The sequence below is a fragment of the Miniopterus natalensis genome, chromosome 14 (assembly GCF_054644295.1).
Source record: "Miniopterus natalensis isolate mMinNat1 chromosome 14, mMinNat1.hap1, whole genome shotgun sequence".
Taxonomy (NCBI): Eukaryota; Metazoa; Chordata; class Mammalia; order Chiroptera; family Miniopteridae; genus Miniopterus; species Miniopterus natalensis.
The window spans coordinates 21,489,400-21,516,172 of NC_142094.1; the positions used below are offsets into that span (position 1 = coordinate 21,489,400).

A 26,773-nucleotide genomic window follows, 5' to 3' on the forward strand; every position below is an offset into this window, starting at 1 on the left:
AACAATGCTAAACGTGAAACATGAGGCAGAAATGAGTTCGGAAGCCCAAGGAGTGGCCCTGCTGCCTGCCAGTCTCGGTGACAGCCCCAGATGGAACGTCCGCAAGGGGGCAGGTAGTGAGAGGACCCTGGGCCAGGCCCTGCCTCTGAGTCTTTGCCATTCCTCTGCATTGCTATCTGAGGCTCTGCCCCCAACGGTGCTCATCCAAGTGCCTGTCTGGGCACTGAGCCGCCCACACACACACTGGCTCCTTTAATCCTTAGGAAAGACCAAAGAGGACCCTGATTCCAGCATGCCCCAAGATTCTCATTTCCCAGGGCAATGACTGCCTTTCTAATGCAGGTTTCTCTGCCCCAGTGCCCGTCAGCACTGCTGGAAAACTGGCTCCAAATTCCCACGTTCAGGACCATCCCAGGCAGGGTGAATGGAAATCTCAGGGATCCACCCTTCTCACTTAGCTGTCTGTCCTCCCTGCTCCCCTGCCAAAAAGATCCTGCCCCACAGAAGGGACCCAGTGTTCCCCAGAAGTTGCCATGGGGAGTAAGGTGGGTTCCAGACACTGCGGCAGAGCGACAAGGACCAGCCTCTGGTCCACAGTGCCGACAGCTCACTACAGAGCACTCCTTAACCAGCTTCCTCTTCTGCCCCGTGACTTAGATTTCTGACCCATGATGGTGCATGCTCATGCATGTGCGCGTGTGGGTACACATTCATGTGTACACATGAGTATAAACATTCCCATCCCCACACTCTTCTCAACCAGAAATGCCTCCATTTCCCTGACCCAATTTCTAGGTGAGTCCAAAGCTGTCATGCAGCTGCAGGGCAGGCAGGATGGCAGCCGTGTTGGCAGAGCTGGGGACCAGGTCACAGGTGGGCATCAGGGAGTAGGTGGGCTGGGGCAGAAGTCAGAGCTGGCCGGCAGGGTCTGTTTCACCCCCATTTCCTGGGAGGGATGGAGTAAGGGTCTGCCTCCCCCCACACTGAAGGGAGGGTCAGGAAACAAACCTGCTGGAAGCAAGGGTCCCCAGTAAAGATTAGCATGAGGTGGTGGGGGAAAGGGATGTGGGGACACTGGCCAGGGGTCAGGAGAACTGGGTTCTCATTCCAGTTTTGCCTTTACTTGCAGTGTGACCTTGGAATGCCACCTACCCTCAGTCTGCTCGTCTATAAAGTGGGGAGAAAATGTTAGCCAGTCCACATAGCGCAGTCTAGGTTCCGGGCACTATTCTAAGCGATTAATGTACAAGCAGTTTCCACACACCGGGCCTGTGTGTAGACATCATCCCCACCTCATGGATTAGGATGCCCAAGCACAGAAAGCTTAAGCCGCTTGCCCAAGGGCCCACACATAGGTGCCAGGTGCCAGAGTCAGGCTTTGACCCCAGCAGCCTGCTCCATGCTCCTAACCACTCACTAAACTACCTCCTCGCCGAACTGCACAGGGTGGCGGTACTGGGGATTCGTTAAAGGGCTTTGTTGAAGGCATATATCAGTGGTTCTCAAAGTGTGGTCCTCAGACCAGCAGCACCAACATCCCCTGGAAGCTGGTGAGTAATGCAAGTCCTCAGGCCCCACCCTGGAGCTGCTGAATCAGAAACTCTGGGGACGGGGCCAGCCATCTGTTTCACAGAACCTTCCAGAGGCTTCGGATGCACACGAACGTCTGAGGACCCCTGGTATACATTATCCACCCACAGAATGTTCTTATTCAAGCTCACACCTTGAGGTTTGTAAGCTGAACTTGCTGGAATTAGATGACTGCTCCCAGCAGCCCAAATCCTGGGTATCCGTGTCTGCCGCTCCGGGGTCCCCAAGGGGGCTGCTGAGCCATGCCCCGAGCCAGTCCCTTCTCATACCTCCTTCTCCACCCTCCACAAAGCAAGACCTTTGGAGCCACAAAGAAAAAAGAGCCAATGTCCCTTAAGTAATAGTAACCCAGAGCACACGCACCCTACAGGGCTCACAAGCTGTCCTTTTGCTCTTCCCTAGGTTCCAGCCTCCGAGCTGGCCTGTGACCTCATGTCACACACACACGCACACACACACACACACACACGCCTTACTCTGCCTCGTCATGGGCTGAGATACTCCACGTATGTTGCTACAAATGTATAGAAAAGGCAAAGTATGAAATCAAGGTGAACACACACACACAAGGCAAAGGTATATTCACAAGCAGGGCACCACCCAACAAAGACACATCAGTCCACACACCCTCACACACTGCAGGAGGTGACCCTGGAGGGGGAGGGGACGCTACCCCCCTGCTTTACCGAAGGGTCCTGCAGGGCTTGGGCTCCTCTGCGGGTTGTGGCAAAGGTAGAGTGACTGACGTGCAGGCTCTTCTGAGACGTTACCTTCTGAACATCCTACTCCTCCCACCTTTGGAAGGAAAATTATGACTTTCTCAGGGAGGAGGGTTTTTTTATTTTTTTGTGCTTTTTCCTCTCTGCTTGTTCGGCACACGGTACTAATTTATGACTATTTTTCCAAGTCCACTGAAGTAAGAGGGTAATGGCTTTCAGCCGTTTGCTTTCTCTCACCTGTCATTCACCACCGGCTACCTGACAGGACTGCAGACAATGTTCCAATCACAGGGGCTAGTTTTTTTCCCAGGGAAGCAAAGAATTCATAGTGGCCGTGGGGAGAGTTATTTCATTGCTGGATAGAACAACGTTGGGTAAACAGCTGTAAAAATTCATAACCGGCACAGCTGCCTCTGGCCTGGTGGGGGCACATCACCCCCAGGCCCCCAGCTCTGAGCTGGCCTGGCCAGGGTCCAGAGAGCTGGGTGGCACTCAGTGACTCAGGGCCCTTGGTTTCCATTACCCCATCGACTCCAGCCTCTCAACCTTGAGTAGGTCATGCTGCCTCTTTGTACCTTAAGCTGCTACCTGGAGAGAATGTTCTTTGCCATCAGGGCCAGGGGGAAATGGCCAGGCACGCAAATCAGTGGTTCCCAGGGGGCTGCTTGTGCCCAGCTGAGTGACTATGGGCAGGCTGCTGAGTGGCTCATTTGAAAACTGAGAAACTATACCAGCACCATCCAACCAAATTTGTAGCAATCACGGAAATATTCTCTGTGCTGTCCATTACAGTAGCCATTCCACACAGGCAGCTACCGAACATTTGAAATGTGACCAGTGTGGGTAAGAAACTGAGTTTTATATTTTTATCTAATTGTAATTAATGTACATTTAAATAGCCACATGTCGCTAGAGGCTATTGTTTTCGACAATGCAGCATTATACTTTTCCACGTGCTTGGAGTATCTCACACTGAAGAGAATGGAGATATGATTATAGTGCCCTCATCCAGGGTGGTTATGAGGACTGAATGAGATAATGCAGACAGTCCTGGTACCTAGTTGGCCCTCCATCAATGACCACTCTTATTAGCTCTATGGGGCATAGTTAGAAGGACAAGAGGGAAGGTGATTTGAATCTAGGAGTGTCAGGGTCAAAAGGCACTTTAACTTACTTCCCTGTCATTAGTTATCAGTTTAACTGGAAGGAGATCTAGCTGCCACCAGTGAGGGGCACATAGGACACAAGGCAAAGGCCAATAATTAACTGGCCACAAGAGGTCCTGCTGAACTGCACTCTCATTGCCTTCCTCCTCTACTCTACCACCCTCCTCCCTAGCTCCCATTGCTCACACTCTTGGCATCCTCTAGAACTATAAAGGCAAGTCCTTTGCCCAGGCTCTGGCACAGTGGGGCTGAGCGGAATTGCTTCTGGATGAGACAAGTCCTCATCACAGATAATTGGTGGGTCTCAGAAGATGCATCTTCTCTGGAGATGGGAGCATGTAGAAGACACAGCAGGATGAGCAGGGGCTCACTGACAAGATGCCCTGGATTTCAGTCTTTCCTCCACTGTCTACTACTTCTGTGACCATGGGCAAGTTAACTATTCTCCCTGAGCCTCAGTTTCCTCATTTGCTACATGTAGACATAAATACCTAGCTGGTGGTCTATCATAAAGATTTGATGTAATAATGTGTACAAAGTACCTGGCACCTCACAGGTGCTCAATAAATAGAAGCCGCGATTACTATTGTCATTACTATTATTCGGAAGTAGTAGCACATACTGGTTGAGAGGCTAGCTGCTGATGCCAGACCACCCAAGTTCAAGTCCCAGCTCCAAACCCACTCACCAGCTGTATGACCTTAGGCAAGTGGCTGTAATTGCCTCAGTTTCCCCATCTATAAAGTAGAAATGATAATGATAGCACCTCCGTCAGGGGGCTGTTATACGATGAAAAGAGCATATAGTAGTTATTGAGACAGCAAGTGCTATATATGTTGGTTAAATTAAAACATTTTAATGAGGCCTCCAAGATAGGGTGGTGGGTAGATATGTCTACAAATGCCCCATAAAGAAGTGACAATGTAAGAAACCCCAGTAGGTCTGGGTTTTGATCTGTTCCTTTGCGTTGGCCAGGACACTGCTCTGGCCAAAGCAAAGGAACAGAAAATGAGGAACACAGAAGAAAAACTTCAGGCAAAACAGAGTAGTTCTGACATGAAGACACATTTGACCTGAAGGGTGCTGGCTCTTGGACACCCTGGGGACTTTACATCCACTGATGCTTGGTCATAAGAGAATCAACATCCTGATTTATGGACAAGAAAACTCTGGCAGGAGAGCTGACTGGTAAGAGAATGCTAATTTCCTCTACCTCCCGTCCTCCTGTCCCTGCCACTCACCCACCTCTCCCAGAGCCAGACGGGGGACTGAGAACGGGAACCTTCTGAGGATGAGGAATGGGGGTGGGGAGGGAGGGAGGGTGACCTTGTCTTCATTCCTCATTATTCTTTTAATGGCAGAGGCCAGACCACCCATTGGATGGATGGACAATAACTAGCAAAGAAGAGGAAACACTTGTTGCCAGTGGGGTGAGGGCAGGCTGGGAGGAGCCAGCCTTGACGGTGCTCCAGGCTCTCAGCTGGGCATATGTCACATGTCAGGTGTCACAGCCCCTATGTCATCTCACCAAATGAGGGCATCAGGCTGGAGCAGGGATAGCCCTGCAGTTCACCAGCAGCCTGTCATCTCGATGCGGCCTCCTTATTGCCACTTGTCAAGTAGGCTCACATATTTATGTTTTTGGAACTAAAAACAGTGCCGATTTCCTAATGGACATGTTTCTAGTCACTAAAGTAGATAATCCAAGTTGTAAAAATATGCATTTTTCCCCATCCCTGGCTCCCATGACACTCGATGAAGCTATTTTCATTTTACTTTATTTTTAGAGTGAAAGTGTGAAGCATTTTATTTGTTTTATACGGGATCAGGAGTGAGATGAAAAATAAATTTGAGAAGGGAAAGGGGAGATGCGCTTCACTTTGAGTGATTTCCCATTGCCTTTAGGATGGTGTGCCTCACTACAGCACACGAAGCTATTTCATTTTAGGTGGAGGGAAATGCAGCTGCTAAACATCTTAGTTTCCCTAAATTGGCCTCTAGGCATAAGAAGAGGTTGTTCACCCTGGGATCCAAAGCTCTCAGAGATCAGAGCTCCAGCCGCCACAGGGCACTCCCCATGAGTCTCTTCTAGTTTCCTGTGTCCAAAGAATGAGGCAGGGCCTGGGCCAGACTCAGGGGGACACCAGGCTGCCAACATCTGAACAACCTTTGCTTTTAGAAAGCACCTGTGCAGGCAGGGGCAGTTGCGGTTTCCCAGGTGGAACTGGAATTACCATTCCTGCCACTGAGCAGCTGATGGGATCCAGGCCCTGTGTTCACCACATTCATTATTTCACCCAACAATCACGACAGCTCTGCAAAGCACACGGGACCAGGCCCATTTTACAGATGAGAAAACGGATCCCAGAGGTGAAGGATCTGGTGGAGGCTTCAGCATGGTGGGGGCAGGGCCAGCGCTCAGAGCTCCTTCCTCCATGGCTCTGGGCCTGGCACACCACACTGGGAGAGCTCAGCCGCGAGCTGGTGACCCACAGCTTGGCTGTTGGCTGTAATGACAGTGGGTTCACTGGCTCTAGAAGCCACACTCTCCTCTTCCTTCTTCTTCTCCCCATCCCCCTCTTCCCTGCTCAGGCCCTGAAACACCCACTCCTCCACCAGACCCTCATCTCCTAGGACAGGACTCCCTGGAAGCAGGTTGGGGGGGTCGCCTGAGGAGGGAAGCAGCTCCCTTCTCCTTAATTGACTGTAAACTTCTCCAGAGCTTTTAATGAAGGCCTTTGGGAGTCAAGAGTAATTATGTCCCCTGCTGCACAGCCACTCTGTAAACACAAAAGGTGGGGCTGGGGGCAAGACATGCTGGGCATCTGGGCATCTGGGCTCTCCTGTGTCTCCAGTACTCCTCGGGCTCCCTCTTAATGCACACAACTGTTCCCCAAGGATGAGCCCAGTGAAGGTGTAGAGAGCACAGGAGATGTCTCAGGCATGGGACCTGCAAGATGGTCAGGCAGGTCCGGGGAACCCAGCCCAGTGCCCACAGGGCAGCCACACCACGGCTGTGAACCCAGCAGCCTGGATGAGGGAGGCCACACAAAGGCTCAGAAGCCAATGCCAGATGCTGGGAAGCAGCATGGTGAGGGCAGTGCTCTGAAAGTGGGGTCCCCAGGCCAGCAGCAGCAGCACCTAAGAACTTGGCAGAAATTCAGATTCTCAGGCCCGGCCAGACCGACTGACTTGGGAACTCAGGGGATGTGGGCAGCCAGCTGTGCTGTGACAACCCCCCAGGGGTTCTGTACAGCTGGCGGGAGGAAAAAAACACATTGTGAGAGGCCTGCTATCCTTAGTTTATAATATGGGGAAACTGAGGTAGTTTCCTCAAGGGCACACGGTGGAATGGAGCCAGGCATGCCCTGAGGGTCGGATGGTCAGGCTCAGACCTTGGTGCTGACATTGACTGGGTCCTCTGACTATGGACAGGTCACCAACTCTTCTTCATCTATAGAGCGGGGCCAGCAATGGCCCTTATGGGTTACCGTGAGGATGAGCTGCTCGGGAACCTGGCACAGGGTTTGTAAGTTGCTTTCATCACAAGTCACTGCCATACTCTGAGTCCCATGATGTGATAGGACACAGAGAAGAGTGAGGATGGGGTAGGAGACGTGGACTGTGTTTAAAATATAGAAAGCTGGTGCCAATAGCAGATTACCCACCCCCCTAGGCACCAACCATTGGTTATCATTCTGGACCCCTACCTCGGGGAAGTCCCTGCAACCTAAGCTCTCCTGTTCCTCATGTAGCGTGCCTCCCTGTCATTTCCCTTCTGGGTGCATTTCCCTCAGAAAGGCTTTCATGACCTAAGGTGTCACAGCCCAGGGATAAATGTGCTCTTGGGCTGGGACATGTAAGTCATTACATATAGCATGCATGTCACCTGTGTTACACTCCCAAAACCAGGCGCCACAGGGGACATTGAGGAAGGAAGGACATTGCTGCTCATTGTTGGTCTACTGCACATTCCAGGTGGCCCCGCATAACAAGGCTTTAAGACACAGTCCCTGCCCTCAGAGGCTTTACAACTTGGTCTGTTGCCTGGCCCCAGCCGGGATGGCCCCTGGAATACTGTGGGGCTGCAGGGGGGGCCGATTAGGACAAACACCTGAGGAACTGGAGTTGGCTGAGCTGCCAGAGCCCCACGAGGGGCTTTACTCCCCTGACCTTGTGCCCTTGTATGTCAGCATCAGGCAAGGCTGGCTCCACGAGGACAACCCTCTCACAGTGTATGGAGTCCCTGAACCACAGGTTCACTCTGACCTGCTGAGGAACCTGTCAACCTGCAGAGGCAGTGTCCCTACCGATGGGGCTGGGCTGCCTCCAGGGATAACAGGCTGCCAGAGGTCAAAGAGATTTGTCCACAGGCTCTGGTCCCCTTACCTCCATGCTACCTGGACTGTCCAAGGCAGCCTGGGGTCAGAGGCCAGCACAAGGACCCACCAGGTGAGCACCGCTCCCCTTACCCCGTGTCTGGGGCAGCACAGGATGAACAAGATGGGGTGGGACAATGACCTTCCTTGCAATGAGGCCAGAGCTGCTTCTGGACACCCAAATGGGGTTAGCGAGGTGCCTAGGCCCGGTAAGCACTGCTTGCTCAGGAATGTGGGAGACACACGCCACCTCCCTGCCTGTCAGGGCTGAGTTATCTGCAACAGAGGGTTTCTCTAGAGAGCTCATAAAGCAGCTGATGCGGCGAAGCAGGTTCAACACTCAGTAATCCCTCCGTCTCACTCCAGCCTGACACCAGCATATGCATCTTGAATTACCCTCTTCAAAGGCCAAATCAGTCCTAGGAAGTGCCAGGCCACTCACACACGCATGCACACATGCACGCACACACACACACGAACACACACACACACAGTCCTGCTGCCAAGAGAGCCTGGGAAAGGAGGGTCCATGGGCAGCCCCTGACCCCTGAGTGTGGGGACAGAGGGGCAGCTGAGGCACATCCTGTCCCTTGCCCAAGGGCAAGGGGGCAGAGGGACCAGAGTTTGAGGCTCCTGTTCCCTACATCCACTGTAGTATTAAGGCAGATTAAGGCATCAGAAGAGAGGCCTGGAGTGGTGAGTGAGGACCCCATACCGGGACTGGGGCTGGAAGGTTCTCTCTCCGCCTCCTCTGATCTACTCACCTACAAAGGGAGTGAAGTATTGGCTATGGAGGAAGAAAGGCTGGGCTTGAATCTAGCCCTACGACTTAATGACTAGGAGCCCTCTGGCAGGTGATATCCTCACTAAGCCTCCGTTTTCTCATCAGTAACTGGGCTTAGTAACCACCTCCTTCATAGGGGGCCATGAGGATGAGATGAGCAACACAAGCATGCCTTAGTGTAGTGCCTGGCACAGTGGAGGTGACCAGGAGGCAGAAGGTGAGCAAAGTCTGTCCTGAGTCTGAGGACTAGCTACAGGAGCTAGGGGCCTCCAGAGCAGAGCCGAGCAGATTAAGGGGCTGGCCTCTGTCTTCAGACCCTGACAGCCATCATGTGAAGAGGGGCAGGCTGCCTCCAGGGAGCTCTAGGCAGACCAGGATGAATGGGGGGCAGCCGCAGGAGGCAGACAGCCCGTTGCTAGGCAGGTGGCATTCACTGTGTGGTGAGATAGCAAGTTTCCCACCCAGTGCCTACACCACTTGTTGGCAGACAGCTGTGCCCAGTGGATTCCTGGTCAGGCTGGGAGGTGGATCTGGGACCTGTCAGTCTCTTCTAAAAGGTAAAAATGCCCCTTGAAGGAGCAATGCATAAAACATACCAAATATCTGTGTGTTGGTCCCAGTGGGCTTTGGCCACTTGGGGCATCATTCATGTCCCAAGGTGCTTCTCAGCCCGCTGGAAAGCATTAGTCAATAATACACAATAGGTAACATCGATTATTGCCAAGCATGGTTCTAAATGCCCCAAATTAACTAACTTATTTAATCAGCACCACAAGCCTATGAGTAAACACAGTGTGATCATCATGCCCATTTTCCAAATGAGTAAACTGAAGCAGAGAGAGGATACGTCATTGGTGATAGTTCACTCTTGCTTAAGATGCAATGGAGGGCTTCTTGGAAGAGAAGGCACTTAAAGACAAATGGCTCAATTAAAACAATGTCCGCTATTTGTAGAGCAATTTCGTTTTCAAAGCTCTTTCATAAAGCTCACTGTGAAGTCAGCTGGGCAAGTATGATCATCCCCATTTCCAGGGGAAGTAAAGGAGGCTCAGAGAGGCTCAGGGACTGGCCAGTGGTTACACAGCTCTTAAGCAGTAGAGCTGGGACTAGGCCCACGCCTTGCGCTTCCCCTCCCGGTGCTTGATGTATTCCACACAGATGGGAAAGAGGAGGAAGAGGAAGGCGCCCAGGTGCAGGACCTTCGAGGTGATCCTTGTACCAATGGATAGCTTTCCTGGGTGTCCAAATCCTTTCTTGGCCAAGTGCTGACAAAAGGACTTGACCTCCTATTCCAGGCTAAACCATAGTCGGAGAGTCAGTCTCACAGGTCCCCTGAGCCATGTAAAGAACAGTTGGGGCAGGAGAGTGATGACAAGTTCAAAGTCGGCTCTGCCTGTCACCATCTCCCCAAGCAGCTGGAGGGTTTTCAGCTCTTATAAATTATACCTTCAGCTGGTTCCCAGGGAGCCCAAGTGTTCCCAGTTGGCTGCAAGCTCAGCACATCCTCACCCATGGACACGGCTGAGCCAGGCTCATCTGCCAGCCCCCCAACCCCCCAAAGGCAGGTCCTGCTGCCTGGCCACAGCACAGCTGGCCAAGGCCCCCGCCTCCTTCACTGGAAAAGGCCCAGCAAGCCCAAGAGCAAGTAATTTGGTTAATCTCACACTCTCATCTCTTTCCCCCCAATCATTTTTCAGCAGTAATTCCAACTGTGTGTAGTACGTCATCAAGGACTAGCATCTTCTGAGTAATGCAGGGAAGCGAGGCCAGGACAGGGAAACCGACCTGACCTAGCTCACCCAGCTGTGTGGGAACAGAGCCAGGCCTGGGACCCAGGCACCCGGCCCAGTCCGAGGCTTGTGCTCCCAGACCAAGCTGCGCTGGCCAATCTCCCCAACCTGTGAGAAGCTGCCCCTTGATCCAGCACCTCTCCAGTGTGGACGCTTGGTCACTGAGGCCCTTTCCCGGGTGACTGAGGAAAGACCCACACAATCCTGAGGAGCAGCACAGTGGGGTAGTAAGTTTGTGGGCATTGGAGTTCGAACTCTTGGAATTCAAGTCCTGACTTAGCTGTGGAAGCCTGGGCAGCTCGCTTGGTCTCTCTGAACCTGTAATATGGGGATCATAATAGAACAGACTCTCAGCACAGCTGTTAAGGATTCAACGAGATCATGCAGGTCATCTAACTAGTAAAACACAAGTACTAAATAATTACTGCTATTATTTTTAACCACAACAACCTATTTCTGCCATCCAAAACACAGCGCAAATTGCTTGCCCCCACTACTGGTCGCCTTCTGAAATGCCTCTCGTGTGGTTTCAGCCTGTTAAAACCCAGCCACTTGGTGGCACCTCCACTATGAAGCCTTCTCCACCCCCGTGACCAGAACAAACCCCTTCTTCCTCTGAGCATGAGCAGCCCTCTGTAGCTCATGCTCCCACTTGCCTGGGGTTCACTGGGCATTTACCAGTGGTCCTCTTCTCCGCACCAGACTGGGGCTCCTTGAAAGCAATGACCTACATACAGAATCGCCAGGTTGTGGTTGAGGGCACAGGATTTGGGGGCAGGTGTCACTAGGTTTGAGTCCAATTTCCATCCTATACAAGGCGTGTGAGCTTGTGCAAGCTTTCCTTTCGGAGCTTCTGCCCCGTGTGTGTATAACGGAGGTGACGGGGCCCAGTCTCTCGGTCTGCTATAAGGATTCAGTGAAGCAGCGCGTAGGAAGAGCTTAGCTAGACACAGTAGGTCCATAATGAAAGACAGACGCCCCTTTCCCGGGTATCTTTAATGTGCGCGTCCCTACCCCACTCCCCAGCATGGCCTGGCACAGGTGTGCAGTGCAGGCCATTAACAGGCTGCCGGCATGACAGGTGGCACATCATCGTTATCATTAGTGTTATTATGGCTGCATCCAAAACACCCACCCCACCCCCGTGTGTTAAGGGGAAGTCCACAGCTGGGCTGTACATGTGCCCAGACAGGGGCCTCTTGGAGCTGGCTACAGCCCATAAGATCTCTCAAGAGGGTAAGAGGGCACTAATCTATCCTGTCACCCTCTTTGAGGGACAATGCTGCCCTGGAGAAAGGCGGAGGAGGCAAGGCCACAGAAGCACCCAGGCCCTTCTGGGGGTCCTGCGAGTCATCCCCCCACCTCCCAGAAGGAAGCATAAAGTCCCTGCTCTGTAAAGGCATTAAGAACCCAGGGTGACAGCCCCTAGGTCCCAGCATCTGACCATCTGGACAGATACTAGAACACCTCCTTCCTCTAAAGCCATGCCCTCTGGCCCCAATGTCCACAGCCCAGGGAGCCTCTGGCCTAACCTTACGTCCCCTCCTTAAGTACTCTACCCCCAGACTGCGAAAGCTGTGAGGCACCTGGAGCCCTCTCTTCAAACTGGAAATCCTAAACTCTCATCCCACCAACTCAACACTCCTCTAGGCCCCGAGGCAGCACATTCCTGCATGGGCAGAGCCCCCTTGAAGTCATTTGTAGCTGGTGTGTGAATTCAGGGCGAGCTCCATTCCGGAATCCAACAGTAATTCCCTGGGGCCCCTGGGCAGGCTCCGCCTCTCAGGCCTCCATTTCTCCATCTGTAAAGTGGGAGTGTTTCACTAAGATGGTGGTCATCAAAGTGTCCTACAGGAGGCTGTAAGGGTTCATCATAGGCTCTCTGAAGATTCTTCGGGGGTCAAAGTGAGGTGAGGAATACAGGCTGTTACAGCCCCACTGTCTCCCACTGACCTTAACTTCAACCAAAGATGATAATTTCCCCTTCACACTTATTATTAGCTAACATACTCTATTTTTTCGTGTTGTTATTAGCTATCGGGCTCTACTGCCTCTGTACAGGTGGTTCACAGAAAGGCCCAAGCCATGCTCCGAGCACACACCCAGCCGATGTTGGGATCCACTGGACTCCTCACATGCATCCATGTCCCTACAATTCCTTGCAGAGGAACTGCTCTGGGGTTCCATAGGCCCCTGTCCTCTGTGTCAGTCCCAAGGAACTCTCCAGTTAAAAGAAAAATCATTCTCACCCTCCATCCTTGTCTGAGAGATGTGTTCTTCCCTTTAAAGATGCAATGGGAGGAAGGCACAGGGAAGGAGGGACAGCCCCTTCTAGGACACCAGGTACCGAGACCTCCCAGACTCCCTTCTCACCCACCCCCTGCTCGTCTGCTCCAGAATCCTATGCCCAGACATCTCGCCATCCCCAAGTGTCCGCTGCCCACACAGCCCGCCCCTCACGTCAGCCTCCCACTCTGCTCCGTGGGGCCGCCCCTGCGGGGAGCTGTCCGCGTGTGCGCAGGGGCACAGCTCCTCCATCTGCTGAGACCACTGACGCGGGGGCAGCCCACCCGAAAACTGCTCTCCCTGGGTCCAGATGAAACAGCTGGGCATTGATGGAGTTTTCAGAGAGATTAATCAGCGCCGACTGGCAGCGGTGCCAGCCGCTACCTGGGCCCGATCCATCCTAATGAATCCCAGCTCCCGCCTTAATGGCTCCTGACAAGACTAATTTAGTTGCGTAGGTGATTAGCGTGGGCATTATCATATGAATTGTGGCTCAAGATGAGTCCTGGGGGGTCTGTGTGGGCAAGTCGGCACCATGGGCACCAATCTCGGTGGCATACAGAGGGACAGGGAAACAAGGGGAGGGGAAGCGGCAAGACGTTCACTATCCATGCAGCCTTTCATTGCTGCGCTCATCCCTCCACTCATTCGACCGGCATCTGTTGAGCCCTCTTTCCTTTGTATCCCCACTGTGCTTGGTACAGAGGACATGTGGGCTCAGCTTGCTCGGCTGTCAAATGGAGATGATGACACCTGTCTCTGAGAGTCACCGTGGGGTCTACGGGAGGCCGTGCATTGAAAATACTTAACTGAGGCCCCAGCAGGAGGCTGGCAGTCAATAAGCACTCGCTAATATTATCACTCACAATCCTACATTATACATAAATGTGAAAATTATAATTAATTGTAATGTCAATATTAATAAAAGTAATAGGTAAAAATGAACAGCCATGGGGGAGGTCTGCGCAAATAGCAAGGTAGAACTCGCTAAGAGCTTTCACAGAGGCGAGTACAAAGCAGACGGGAGGTGGGGGGCAGAGGAGGCTGCGGGCCCTCACAGAGCAGATGACATCTGAGCTACGGCCTGAAAGAAGAGCAGGAATTCACCAGGCATGCCTGGCCAAGGGAACAGCATGGGCGAAGGCGCAGTGCTGCAACAGCATGAGGTGTCAGGATGCTGAGTCGCCATGGCCAGGAAGCAGGGTGCCTTTGGGGAGTGGTGGGTGACAGGGAGACAACTGGCTGGGGTACTCAGAATAGGGGTAGGAGGAGTGACCTCAGTGACCAGCCCCACCCCTCCAGGACCTAAGGTGTGAGAATTGGTGGATGAACCAGATGTCCTCCACCCCCCTCAGGGCTCCTTGGTCAGCATGGTGCCTCCAAGCTGGACTTTATGCTGCTTCCATGTCCCTCCCTGGAAGCCATACAGGGCTCAGCGCCTCAAGGGTCCCCAGCAAATGCCACACACAAATCCGGCAGGCAGCTGGGGTGATAAAAACACGACCCTGGCACAGTGCGGCGTTGCCATTCATAAGCACAGGCACATATAGTGTCTGTGACTTTGGGGGACAAGTTCTCTCGGATCCACATCCCTGTTGTCACCAGCACTTCACTCCTGACACATCCTTGGGAGGGGAGTGCCTGGCCTGAGACTCCAGGAAGGATGGTGAACAGACAGGGTGCCATCCCCAACCCCTGCCTCAAAGATTCCCCTACATGCTCACAAATTCCAGACTCCATTCCTTCCTCAAGGCGCCCCAAGCCCCAGGTGCAAGCCGGGCACAGGGTTGAGCCCTGGGGACATATATATGGCTCTGGCCACGTGGAAGCACTCACAGAGCAACAGGGGAGAGAGATGAGCAACAGAGTAACCTAACAGCAGTGCCCCAGCTGGGGCTAGAGAGAGGGAAGGAAGCAAAGGGAGCAGCCTGCAACCTGGCTGAACCACCCAACGCAGGCTCAGGTGGCAGGAGCAGCACCTGCAACAGCTGGGAGGTCAGGACCCACTTTTCCTGCTCAAGCAACTGCAAGGAGACCAGCATGGCTGGAGCGGATGGCTCTAGGGGAGGAAGGAGGGATGGGGTGTGAGATGTAGCAGGGCCCGGACTGCACACAGCCCCCATGCCATCTAAGAACGCTGGCTTTTGTCCCAAAAGGGGTGGGGGGACTTGAGCAGACCTCATGACAGGCTCGGTCCAGGCTGAAAAGAACCACTCAATCACTCAGCAGCTATGACGAGAACAGGGTGCCACAGGGAGACCGTGGAGATCATTAGGAAGTCAGTGCGATAACCCACACTTGGACCCTGGGGGTAGGAGCGGAAGGGGTGGGAAGTGAGAAGACTCTGGAAATATTCTGAAACTAGAGCCAACAGGACATCCAGATAAGAGGTAAGGGAGAAAGGAGAGAGTCAGGGATGACCCCAAGCTTCTGCCTGAGCAACTTGAAGGAGAGAGATGCAACTGAGATGGAACAGTCTGCAGGGGTGGCAGCTTTCGGGGGGAAGATCAGGGGTTCCGCTTTAGACACACCGAGGTGGAGAGCCCCTTAGACATCCAGGTAGAAATGGTGAGTCTGGAATCTCCTCTGCGAGGAGGCCCAGGCAGAGGGCAGACATCCCAGAGTCACCAGCATATAGACAGTATCTAAAGCCTTGAGACTAGAGGAGATCACATGGGAGTGAGAACATGAGAAAGATACAGGAGCTGGGCCCGGGCCTTCCAATGCAAAGGAGATGTGGAGCAAGCAGCCAAGGAGACTGAGAAGGAACAGCCACAGAGGTGACGTCCTGAAGGAGAGAGAGAGATCAGCTGCTGAAAGGTCACAAGGCCTGAGAACTAACCATCGGATTTAGACTCATGGGTCATTGGTGATCTTGACATGAGCAATACTGGTGGAGTGTCAAGGAGTAGAATCAGGAGAAGACCTAGAGGCAACACACTTGTAGCACCTCTCTCATCCTAAAGGTGCCATGTGGCCATCCACTTCTGACAGCCAGGGTCAAGGTGTAGGCAATGCCAACTAGCCAGACCAGACACTGAGTCCTTGATCTGCCCTTGCTCTGCCCTGCCCATGCCAGGCTCTGCTGCCAACGACTGATGGACATGTCTAGAGCAAGACACACAAGAACAAGGGGGTCCTGAGTGTTAAAAGACCAGGGTAGGGTGGGAGGAAAGAGCTGTTTAATGACTTCATTTTGCTGCTGTCTTCTCCGGCTGGGAGATGGTCTTCAAAAGGAACATCATGCAGAGGGAATTGTAACCTGAGATAGGTGAGGAGATAGTAACAGAACATGCAGCCTCTGCAAGGCGTTTCAGATGGCCGCGCTCTGCCCTCCCATCCTGCTCCTGGGCACAGGGCCCCTGGCCCGCTGTCAGGGTGAATGTCCTGTTCTTTAACCCAGGAGAGCACATCCACAGAAACTACATGCGGGTGGAGCCTGTAGCCAAACTTTACCTCCGATTCTTAAAAGGAATCTTAAAATGAAATAATTAAAACACTTAGGACACTGCCTTGAGCACTCAATAAACATTATTATAACATACATTACACACATATATTGTATATCATACGTTCCATTATTATTATTCTTTAAGGCTCCAATGGCCAATCCATGGGTAGGAGTGCAAGGGAGACAGATTTCATATTAGTATTAGGAAGAACTTTTCATTCCCAGAAATAACCTACAGCACAACCACGGGCTGCCTTGTAAGATGACAACTCCCAATCACTGGGTGTCCAAGCAGAAGGCGATGACCAGCCCCCGGGTAGGAAGTCTGATGTGCCCACAGCACTGACCTCCTCCCCTGAGCTGACATTATCTGACTGGCTTGGGCTATGCCTCTGGACATGGGTATTGACCACCCTATTGAACCCAGCTCATCCATGAGCTTGTCTGTCCCCCCTGCAAGCCCGTGGCTGGCAGGACAAACTATCCAGCCATCCCTGGCCACACACAGCCTATCCTTTCAGTAACAACAAAACATTCCGGGTATGGAGGCATTGGAGTTAACGGTTTCATATGTAAATACACCATCAATCCAGAGATGGGGCTCCACCATCCCCATTTTGCAGATTGGAACACTGAGATTCAGAAAGCAAAGGGTGAGAGCGAAATCTCGAAGTCCTGTCTCTATGCCACCCCATTCCACATGGCAGGCAAAGGGCCAGTTCCCTGGACAAGCTGTTTCAACCTTCACTCTCATCCTGGCCACTGCTGGTCAAAGGCCCGCACACTGCCACATCCATGTGAGTCCACATCCACCCTCTAAATGGCCCAGGGCCATCCATGTAGGTGACAGTACTCAGTGGAGTTCTCCAGGCCTGTCTCATCTGAGGACCTGGAGACATCTGGGGCTACCCGGGCTGCCCAAGACAAAGACCAATGGGCCCATCTTTTCAATGCCCTCTCATTGGTGATATGGGGAGGTAGAGGCCCAGAGAGGGGTGGTGCTGTGCCCAAGGTCACACAGCAAGGAACAGAAACCAGGCTCATAACTTTCAGGTCAGAGCTGCGCTGCCCCCTCCTGATGCAAAAAGAAGGGAGGAAGTCAGGAGAGTGCTAGGCCAGCTCAGGACCCAGCCCCTGCCCAGAGAGATAAGCAGAGCTATCTTCCAGCTCACTGAGTCCTCCCCTACTCCTACAGCCCCCTAGAGCCACGATCAATCCCACTGCACAGATGGACACCACCACTGTGACTACCAAGTGTAGCCTGAATGGGCTGAGTCCTGAGAGTTGCTCCTGGAAGCCGATCGATGCTGGCATCTGCAGATGACCAAGAGCCAGAGTCAAAGGAAGCTAGATCAGGGCGGCTGGAGAGCTTGCTGCGGGGCTTCCAGCCCAGAGCTTGTCACTGTCAGCACTGGCTAAGCAATCTCCACCCATCACCTTCCCTGAGCCACAGGCAGAGCAGAGGAATGTGGTATCACAGATGAGGTGATGAAGTTGGCACCACTCACCTAAGAGGGGCCTTCACCTGCCCTGGCCAGCAGCTCCTGGTCAGTCAGTGGTTAGCCACACCTCTGCCTCAATGGCCCATGTGTCCCAAGTATATTCCCTCCACAGCAATGGGCTCTCCAGGGCGATGAGGTTAAAACAGACACTTAGGAAACCGGCCACAAGAAACTGTGTAAAGGAATGGGAGGGGACTCTCTCAGAACTCTGCTCACCTGTCACCACCTCCCAAAAACCTCTTCTGCAGCCTCCTACCTCTGCCTCCCCGCAGAGAGATGACCCCTCCTCCTTCGGTCCCCTACTGGGACTTAACCAGACATCCAGCTCAGCCCCTATTGCCCACGATGCCGAGTTCTTTAGTCCTCTGTTGAATTCCTCTCTGGGTCCACAGCACCCAGGCCAGGCTCAGGGCAGGCACCCCATTTATCTGGTGAACTGATGAATGACCTGAAAAAAGGAGAGCTCCTAACAATGACAAATGCTGCTAACATTCATTTGGTTACCTACATATGTGTGCTCGGCGCCTACTCTGCTGGCTCCATGCCAGCCCCATGCCAGGCCTGAGTGTGGGGAGGAGCCACAGATGAATCCAGGAGCCCAGAGACATCCCCCAACCCACGCCAGAGGAGAGGAAACAGCTCAGCAGGGTCCCCAAGAGACTTGCAGGTATCTTCTTCAGTCCCAAGAAAGTGAGCAAAGCCTCTGGAAGAACATTCCAGAGAGGCAGGCAACCACTTTCCTAGATGGCTCTTCAAAAACCCAGATCCCCACGCCCTAGTCCCCAAATTCAGCCTCACAATGCTGGTCCATGGGGGCTGCTAGGTCACCAAAGGAGTGACTGCCAGAGGCTCCCCCACAGTCCCTAGAAATGAACTGTTACTGGGCCATGGGATAATTCCCACAGCAGCCAGAAACATACCTCCTGTGCCCAGCACCCACTTGCAAAAAGCTCCATCAGGAAGAGTAGAAGGAAAGACCTCTTCAGGGGCTGTGTGCAGGGCCCCACAAACAGCAGGGGAAAGTCTGGGGCCCCCTAAGGCTCCCCTTTTCAAGCACAAGTTTTCTTTAAATAAGTTTGTATCTACTCTACCATGAACCTACATTTGGTTTTATATAAAAGAGTGTTTTAAATTACCCATTTGGTAAATATCTTAACAGCTTTCCTCTCTCAAAGCCACCTGCTTCATTTCTAAGTACAAATGATGCTCTGGAAATATGGACCATGCTGCCCCCTGAGTACATACATAGCCCCGCCCTCGTACCCATACAGCAGGCGGACCAAAGCTTAAGAAGCCCCAGACTACAGGCACTTTCCCTGAAATGACACCTATGAGACTGAGAGGCCAGAGGGGAGGGTGTTATGGAGGCAGGCAGGGCCTTTCCAGGCACTGTTGTTTGCACACACGCTCACAGGAAAGAGTTCCTGCCCATCAGCACAGCTGCAAGACAGTTCATTCAATTCAACTCCCATTTCCTGAGAGACTTCTGGGTCCCTAGAGCTGAACTCAGGCCATGGGACTATGCATGCAGATCTCCAGCTACAGGCATAGGAGCCAGGCCCTCGGGAGGGGGCTCATGAGGACAGACCTGGGGGAGGGGGTGATAAGCTGGGGGCGGGGGGTGAGGTGAACACCAGAATGCTCATGATCACCTCCTAAATAGTTCATTTTTTTTTTCTAATGACAAAAAGAGGCATACTCAGTTCAGAAAATGCAGTAATCACAGAAAAGTATAAAAGGATAGAAAACAAAGTCTACAACAGCTTCCATCTTCAAATTTTCGCACGGAAGAGGGAAAAAACCATTTTGTAGGACAAAACACATGCAGAAGTGAAGTTCAAGCAACTGGGCTCAGTGTGATAAACTCTTTGATACTTAGAATTCCCCTCTGTTTGAATGAGCCACCACAGGGAGTACTGAGTGCCCCATTCCTGGAGGCAGCCAAGCAGAAGCCATATGAACACCCATTAGGGATGCCACGGAAGAGGTCCCAACAATGGGTAGAAGATGGTTTCAGTCTCTAAGATCACATTAACTTGTGGGAAAGGAGCCCACCCCATGCCACCCACCATGCCCACCAGCCCTCTGTCAACTCACCCACAGGAGTGTCCTCGCTGATCAGCAGGTATGTGTCAAAGAAGTGGTTGATAAAGAAGGGCAGTCGGTTCACCTGGCCTAGAAGTCAGAGGACAAGAGCATCAGTCAAGTACCCTTATGCCAGCTTCGTGCATTCTCCAAGGAGACACAGAGTGGTTGGGGCTGCAGTGGGCACTGATCTGTCCAGTGCCATGGCCACCTTCCCCAAGGCAAATGGAATAGTGCCAGGAGACAGGCAGACAGCTGTCAGGTGAAATGGTCAGCGAGGCCACCAGCCACCTGTGGCTATTGACCCCTGGTCCACACTGAGACATGCTGAAGTGTAAAATACACCCAGGACTTCAAAGGGCTCATTCATCTTTTATATTGATTACATGTTAAATTGATAATACTGGGGATATACTGGGTTAAGTAAAATATATTATTAAAATGAATTTCACCTATTTCTTTTTTAATGCAGCTCCTAGAAAATTTTAAATCACTCATGTAACTTGCATTGTATTTCTACTGGGAAGCCCGGCTCTGGATGGGATGTGAGCGTGGCAAGGACAAGGGCTGTTTTCTTTGTGGACTGCCACACCCTGGTGCCCAGAAAAGGGTTTGGCATCTAGAAGGCCATCCATAAGTAATAATAATAATAATAATAACAACAACAACAATAATAATACTAATGGCTGCCATCTATGGACCTCTTCTGTACCAGCCACTTATATCATCTCCAGCAATCCTCATGATATGGTGGGTGCTATCACAGCCCCATTTTACTGTTGAGGAAACGAGGCTTAGAGGGAATTAGTAAGAACTTGCCCAGAGTCATGCAGTTAGTAAGTAGCAGGCAGTGTGGGAACTCTGGGCAGTTAAGCCTGTACCATTCTGCGACACCATGGAATGGGGGCTGGTACGGGAAGGGGTCAGGGTGATACCTGCATGGGCTGAGGAATTTCACATCCACAGAGAGCCCCCCATACCACCAGTCCCCCCCACAAAAACCTCCTGAGGCTGGCGTCACCGGTCCCCTTAGCCCCTTCTAATGGCTTCCATAGCGGGGCACAATAAGAAACGTATTTGGTGTCTGTCCCCAGTTTCTGGCACAGAGCTCCCAAAGCCCTTGGGACTTCTGGAGTGATAGAAATGTCTTTTGTTAGTAAAAAGGAGTCCCTTTTGACCACACCTGAGTTCGTACCAGTGAGGTGACTTAGGGTGGAACCTCTCTATAGCCTCAGGATGGGGCTGGTCACCAGAAAGACTGGGTAGACACATGCATGTGCCAAGAAGGTGGTACACCTGGAGAGGGCACGGGAGCTCTGAACCTTGTCCTATGCATCTCTTCCATCTGGGATTCCTGAGTTGTACCCTTTATATTAAACCAATAAATGTAAGTGGAGTGTTTCTCTGAGTTCTGTGAGCTGTTCTAGATAATAGAACCTGAGGAAGGGTCATGGGAACCTCTGATTTAGAGCCAGTTGGTCAAAAGTACAGGTGGCCTGGACTTATGACAGGCCTCTGAAATGGGGGCCTACACCCTTAAGTCTGGAAAGTCTGATACTAACTTCAGATAGTTAGCGTCAGAATTAAATGATTGAATACTCAGTTGGCGTCCAGAGAACTGGTTGCCGGTGTTGGGAAATGCCCAGAAGGAGGGAGGTGAGGGCACTTCCCCTCGGCCTCTGCCAATCAGGGGAGCTGACCCTTCTCCAGTGGGGCCCCCATTGTGCAGCACCTGCCATAGCAGCTCCTCCTGGGTCATCCAGGGGACCTGAATACAGGCAGGAGGGTAGCCCCCCCTTCCCTCACCTCTGTTGGCCTGGGGCTCCCTCAGAGCTTGGGCCCGGATCAAGAACACTGAGGGGGCCTCAGAGAAGGCGAGTGAAGGGGGGCAGGGCGGGAACTCCCCCCTCCTGCCTGAAATGCCTCCTAGTGGGGACTGGGCAGAAGTAGTGGCATCTTTTCCGCCTCTCCTCAATCTGCTCAGGCAGCCAGGTGATGCCATTTCTGGTTCCTCAAACATTCTGGCCTCCCACTTACTAGCCAGGACTACTGGTCCTTCTGCCTTCACGTGCTAACTTCCTACTCATTCATCAAGTTTCATCTTAGATGCCCCTTCTTCCAAAAAGCCCTCTCTGACCACCTCAACTACGCATATGCATCCCCACATACCCCATCCACCCTCTCATATCAGGAACTGCAGCTCCTCTCACACACCATAGCCTCAGAAAGAGCCCGGTGGTCAAGGGCTTTGCCTCTTTTGGAACCTCCCTCCCTGTGCCTCTTTCCCATGCCTCAGTTTACTCATGTGTAAAAGAGCGATAATAATAGGACTTACATCATGGCCGTCCTGCGGATTAAATGAGATTACATACATAAAGCACTTAGCACCATGCTCTGGAACACAGCAAGAACTTGATAAGTGGTAGCTATTATTAATATTGGTATTGATAACAGAGCTGCCTGCTCAGCCAGAGGGGGATGCTTTTGATCCCTGCTGGGGGCCTCAGACTGAGCAAAGGTAGAAGGCTCAGGGGTGCCCAGGGAATTCAGCGGCAGGTTCGGGCTGGGAGGGGGGGGAAAGCAGCAAGGAAAAATTCGCCTGCAGCCGCATCATTCATTTTTAAATTTTATTTTACAGGACCTGCTGATAATCAGCTGCTGAGAGCTCTGCACGGGCAGCTGGGCAGTGCAGGGGACATGCATCGCCTGCCACATACCAAGCAGGGTCCGTGTTCTTGGAATAGGCCACCACCCTGGGAGTCCTGGTGGGTGGCCCTGAGCTGCCAGTGTGGCACCTGGGGACTGGGAGGGGAGTGACAGGAGGGGGTGGGGAAAGGGGCATGCTGACAGGTCACTTGTTCTTTTAAAAACCACTTTTAAGGCACGAAGGCTGTGTCCTCAAGAGGCAAAACCACTGCCTCGGGAGCTCTGAGGCCTCCGCGACGTGGGAATGTGAGTGGACATGCATGCTGATGTCAGGTGAGAGGCTGGACAGCCTCACATCAGGGGCCCTCACACCCAGGGCCTGGAGACGGTCTCGGGGACCCAGCACTGCTCACTGGCCCAGCCAGACAAGGAGGTGCAAGGCCTTGGCCTCTGGCCTTCCCAACAAGCCCACAGATAAGTAAGAAGGACCTGGGAGCGCATTGAAGCCAGAGGAGGGAAGGGTGGGAAAATGACACGCTGATAAGGGGGTTTGACATCTAGAGGGCATTTGTCCCTGAGCCTGACCATCTCTGACTGCCAGGGACAGGAGAAATCAGCAGGGGCCGTGGGGTCAGCTGGAAACAAAGGAAGGAGGTGGTGTGGTGTGGTCTGGGGGACAAGGCAAGTGCTCTGGGTTGCGGACAGGTGTGGAAAGGGCACGGGGGGGAGATGGTGCCCTTCAGTCCCTAAGGTCAGCCACCACCCCAGAATGCCGAAGGGACAACACTGCTGTTTCAGATAGGGACCAGGGCGAGGGGTTGTGCCCAACACGCCAGGCAGGCTAGGACACAGGCAGGCTGGTTTTGCCAGAGTTGCTGGGTGGCCCCAGGCCACTTACTTAACTTCTGCACCCCTTAGAGAAAGACACAGCTGGTAGCAAAAGAGCTAACACTTACTTGGCATGGAATACGGGCCAGGCATTACTCTAAGTGCTTGACACATGTCAACTCATCTGATCATTCTGACGACCAAGGAGCAAAGTCCTACTGTCCTTCCTATTTTACAGAGAAGGAAGGCAAAGCACAGAGAAGCTAAGAAACTTGCCCACGGGAACCCTGGGAGAAGTGGGGTGGGAGCACAGGGTCCCAGCTTTGTGCTGTTCCCTTGAGCCCACTTTGGATGCATCGGGTGCTCAAGGGGACATGATCACCCTACTGAGGAAGGCAGCTGAGCACATAACCCCTGTTTTGTTTTTACATATATATTTGGGGGGGGGGGTGAGTACCCAAGGTCACAGGGTCCTGGAGAAGGCTGAGGAAAGTGTCCTGGCTGCCACCATCCAGTAAACCCAGAGGGTCAGAGTTGGTCCCAGGTGCCCCCCAGTAAAGCCTCCCCCAGGAGAAGTAGGTGGGGGTGTGGTGTGACGACAAAAGTCCCTGTGGAGGATCAGAAACCTGGATTGAGGCCCAGATGAGCCCTGCTTTGAATGGCCTTGGGCCACCAGCTTCTCAAGGCATGTTTCTCCTCTGGAAAGTAGGCCCGGAGTTGAGAGAGGGTCTGAGACCCCTTCTGGCTCTGCCCGAGGGTCTTTGTGACTGCTGTAATCCTGGCCTGCCTGGATGGGAGTGAGCTCCCCATCACAGCAGCATTCCAGCAGAGATCCTTCCAAGCATGGGGGCCAGGAGAGGGGACAGTCAAGGGACTTCTAGGCAGCAGGATGCCAACATCACTCCAACAAGCTTGAGGCTGTGGCTTCCTCCAGAGGCTCCAGCTCCCTGGAGTGGGAGAAGGAGCTGGCCTCCCTCAGGAACGTGTTTGCCTGTCGCCAGGCACACCGTGCCCACAACTCTTCCCCAGGGATACCCTGGCCCCCAGAGACATGGTGCCAGCTGTGCCTGCTGTCCCACCTTCCTTCAGATAAGACCAGAGCTGTTTGATCCTGTGGTCCAGAGGAGGCAAATGCCTAGGCCTTTCCTGGCATCCTCGGGGGGCACTAGAGCTGGCCCTGACCTGGCTGCCACAAGAACCAGGGGAAGGAGGGCTGGTCCCCTGCAGAGAGAAAAGGCCCCTTGCCTCCACATCTTTGCTGAGGCTGTTCCCTCCTGCAGGATTCCCTTCTTCCAGCTCCCCTATTTTAAAACTACCTCTCAGTCTTTAAAGCCCAAATTAAACGTCTCCCTCTGGCTGGGTGTCTCCTATCCCCACAGGCCCGATAAATCTTTCCTTCTGACGGGCTCCTCTGGAGCCACGAACATCCTTTATTGCCACTCTCTTCACCACACATCAGAGTAAATCCTAGCTGTGTCTCACCTGCTCGACTCTGAGCCCCCTGAGAATGAGTCATTTCTTCCACGCCCCAGAGTTGGGCACCAAAGACACACACAATAGGTGTTCAAAAGACAGCTGGGAAACTGAACAGACTGTGGCCAGTCCTGTGTCCCAGAAGGACAGTTCATGGTCACAGAAGCCTCCTTCCCTTAGAGCTCAAGTATTTCTCAAGCTCTTCCCACCCTTCCAGTGTCCCAGGCCCTGGGGATGGGTATTTTCAGCCCTGAATGTGCTGCAGAAGCAACCCAGGCCCAGAGAGGGAAGTGTGTGCCCAGTCACACAGCACGGCAGGATCTCGAGTCCCAGAGCAGCCCACTCCCAATTCCTGTCCCAGGGCACCAACCCCACAGCCAGCGCACACCCCTCCAGCCCGGCCCCCCATGCTGGCTGTGGGGAAAAGGGTTCAACTCACCCCAGCATCCAGGGATCAGCACAAAAAGCCACACCACGTGGCAGCTGCTGGCAATGTGGCACCTCATGGCTCCTGGGGACACAAAGAAGGAGAACATGAGAAGCCCCCTATTGGAGGGGCCTGTTCTTCACGGCCCTCGAGCACCGCCCCACCCCTGCAGCTCCAGGGAGAAGGGAGAAGAAGGGATCAGCTCAAATGGGGGGCGGGGCGTGGGAAAGGAGAGGGTCTATATCATTGATTTTGTCATCATTCAACCCTGAGAGTGACTGGGCTGGGGACAGGGGCAACATGTGCTCGTTGCCACTGTGGGGCTGGCTGCTCAGCCATGGGCGAAGCTCAGCGGGTGGAAGGAGGAGCTGCTGCCTCCTTGCTCCAGAACAGCACTCCGGGAGAGTGATGGAGCCTGGTTAGTTTGGGGACAGGGATAGGAGATGGTGCTGAGCCGGAAGACAGGGGTCTGAGTGGGCTTCGCAGGCCCACTATCCCCGCCTCCCTCCAGTCTAAATGCCTGACAAGCAAGTTTTTTCCTGTGTGGTTTTTTTTTTTAAACATTCACCATATTATCCTAAAACATTTGCTATGAAAGGGGGGGCAGCAAGTTACGGGGTCCAAAAAGGCACAGAGAGGAGAGATGACCCGCCCAGGGCCTCACAGAGCAAGTCTCTGGAAAGCTGGAGCTGAAATCGTGGGGGCTCAGAGCTAAGCTCCAGAGAGACCTGGGGCCCACCTACCAGAGGCTCAGCAAGGCAAGATCCCATCTCTAAGAGTGGTGGGGAGGGTGGGCTTCTCCTTCTTACCCTTGCAGTGGCTCAGGGGCAGGCCTCCCTGGAAACCAGCAGTGACATCGGGAGGGACCCACACTCCCCAGCTGGTACTCCCTGCCTCCCACTGAACTGTTAGTCCTGTTAGTGCAGGAACCTGGCCCACTCGCCTCGTATCCCCCACGGGGCCTAACCACGGGCCCACACAGCATCCTGCAGTGAGCACATACTGGGCGCCCTGCCTGGGTGGAATTACCCTCCCTGGTCCACAGGTAAGGTCTGAAGGCTGAGAGCCATTAAACAATTTGCTCAGAGACCCCCCAACTAGTGAATGAGGTTCAGCATCTGGTCCAAGTTGACATGCCATCTCCCTCATCAATGAGTGATCAGAAGAGACATGGGGAGGTGAAGGGAACTGAAGGAAAGGATTGTTGTTGGTTTTTTGGAGATTCTTCCACATCTCTGCAAGATCAAGGGGCGAGAGATTCAGAAAAGGCCAGGAACGCAGATCCCTTACTCCATCCCAGGAGTGGTCTCTCTCTCCCAGCCCCGACCATGCCAGAACGGACAGTTCAGTGACCCCAGGTGGTTCATGACCCACAGAACAAACAATGGCCCCCGGCACCCTTTTGTTTTACTTCTAATACTATACTTAAAATGTCCTAATTACTAGCTAAGAAGCAGTCAATTGAAGAATTAAAGATTCTAAGATGTATTTAGATAAAGACAAATGTCCCCATCTTTGCATTCCTGCCCCCCTTGAGTTTCCAAATGTCAACAGCCTATCCCAGGGTGCAAACTGCAGTGTCTACAGGGGCCAGGCAGGGGCTATAAATGAGGGAGACGCCGGGTGGCTGGGGACAGTGGCCATTCT

At 53.0% G+C, this 26,773-nt stretch overlaps 1 protein-coding gene across 4 annotated transcripts in view; it reads right to left on the bottom strand.

The window, feature by feature from the left end:
• Positions 1-25,205, bottom strand: part of CDH23 (cadherin related 23) — a 338,466-nt gene extending 313,261 nt beyond the window's left edge. For all 4 annotated transcript variants that reach the window (XM_087824365.1, XM_087824361.1, XM_087824363.1 and 1 more), the window contains exons 1-2: positions 25,139-25,205; positions 19,765-19,842 (exon numbers count right to left, since the gene is read on the bottom strand). In XM_087824365.1, the coding sequence (XP_087680491.1) occupies positions 19,765-19,842; positions 25,139-25,205 (145 nt within the window). The remainder of the gene's footprint in view (positions 1-19,764; positions 19,843-25,138) is intronic.
• Between the last annotated feature and the right edge of the window lie 1,568 nt (positions 25,206-26,773).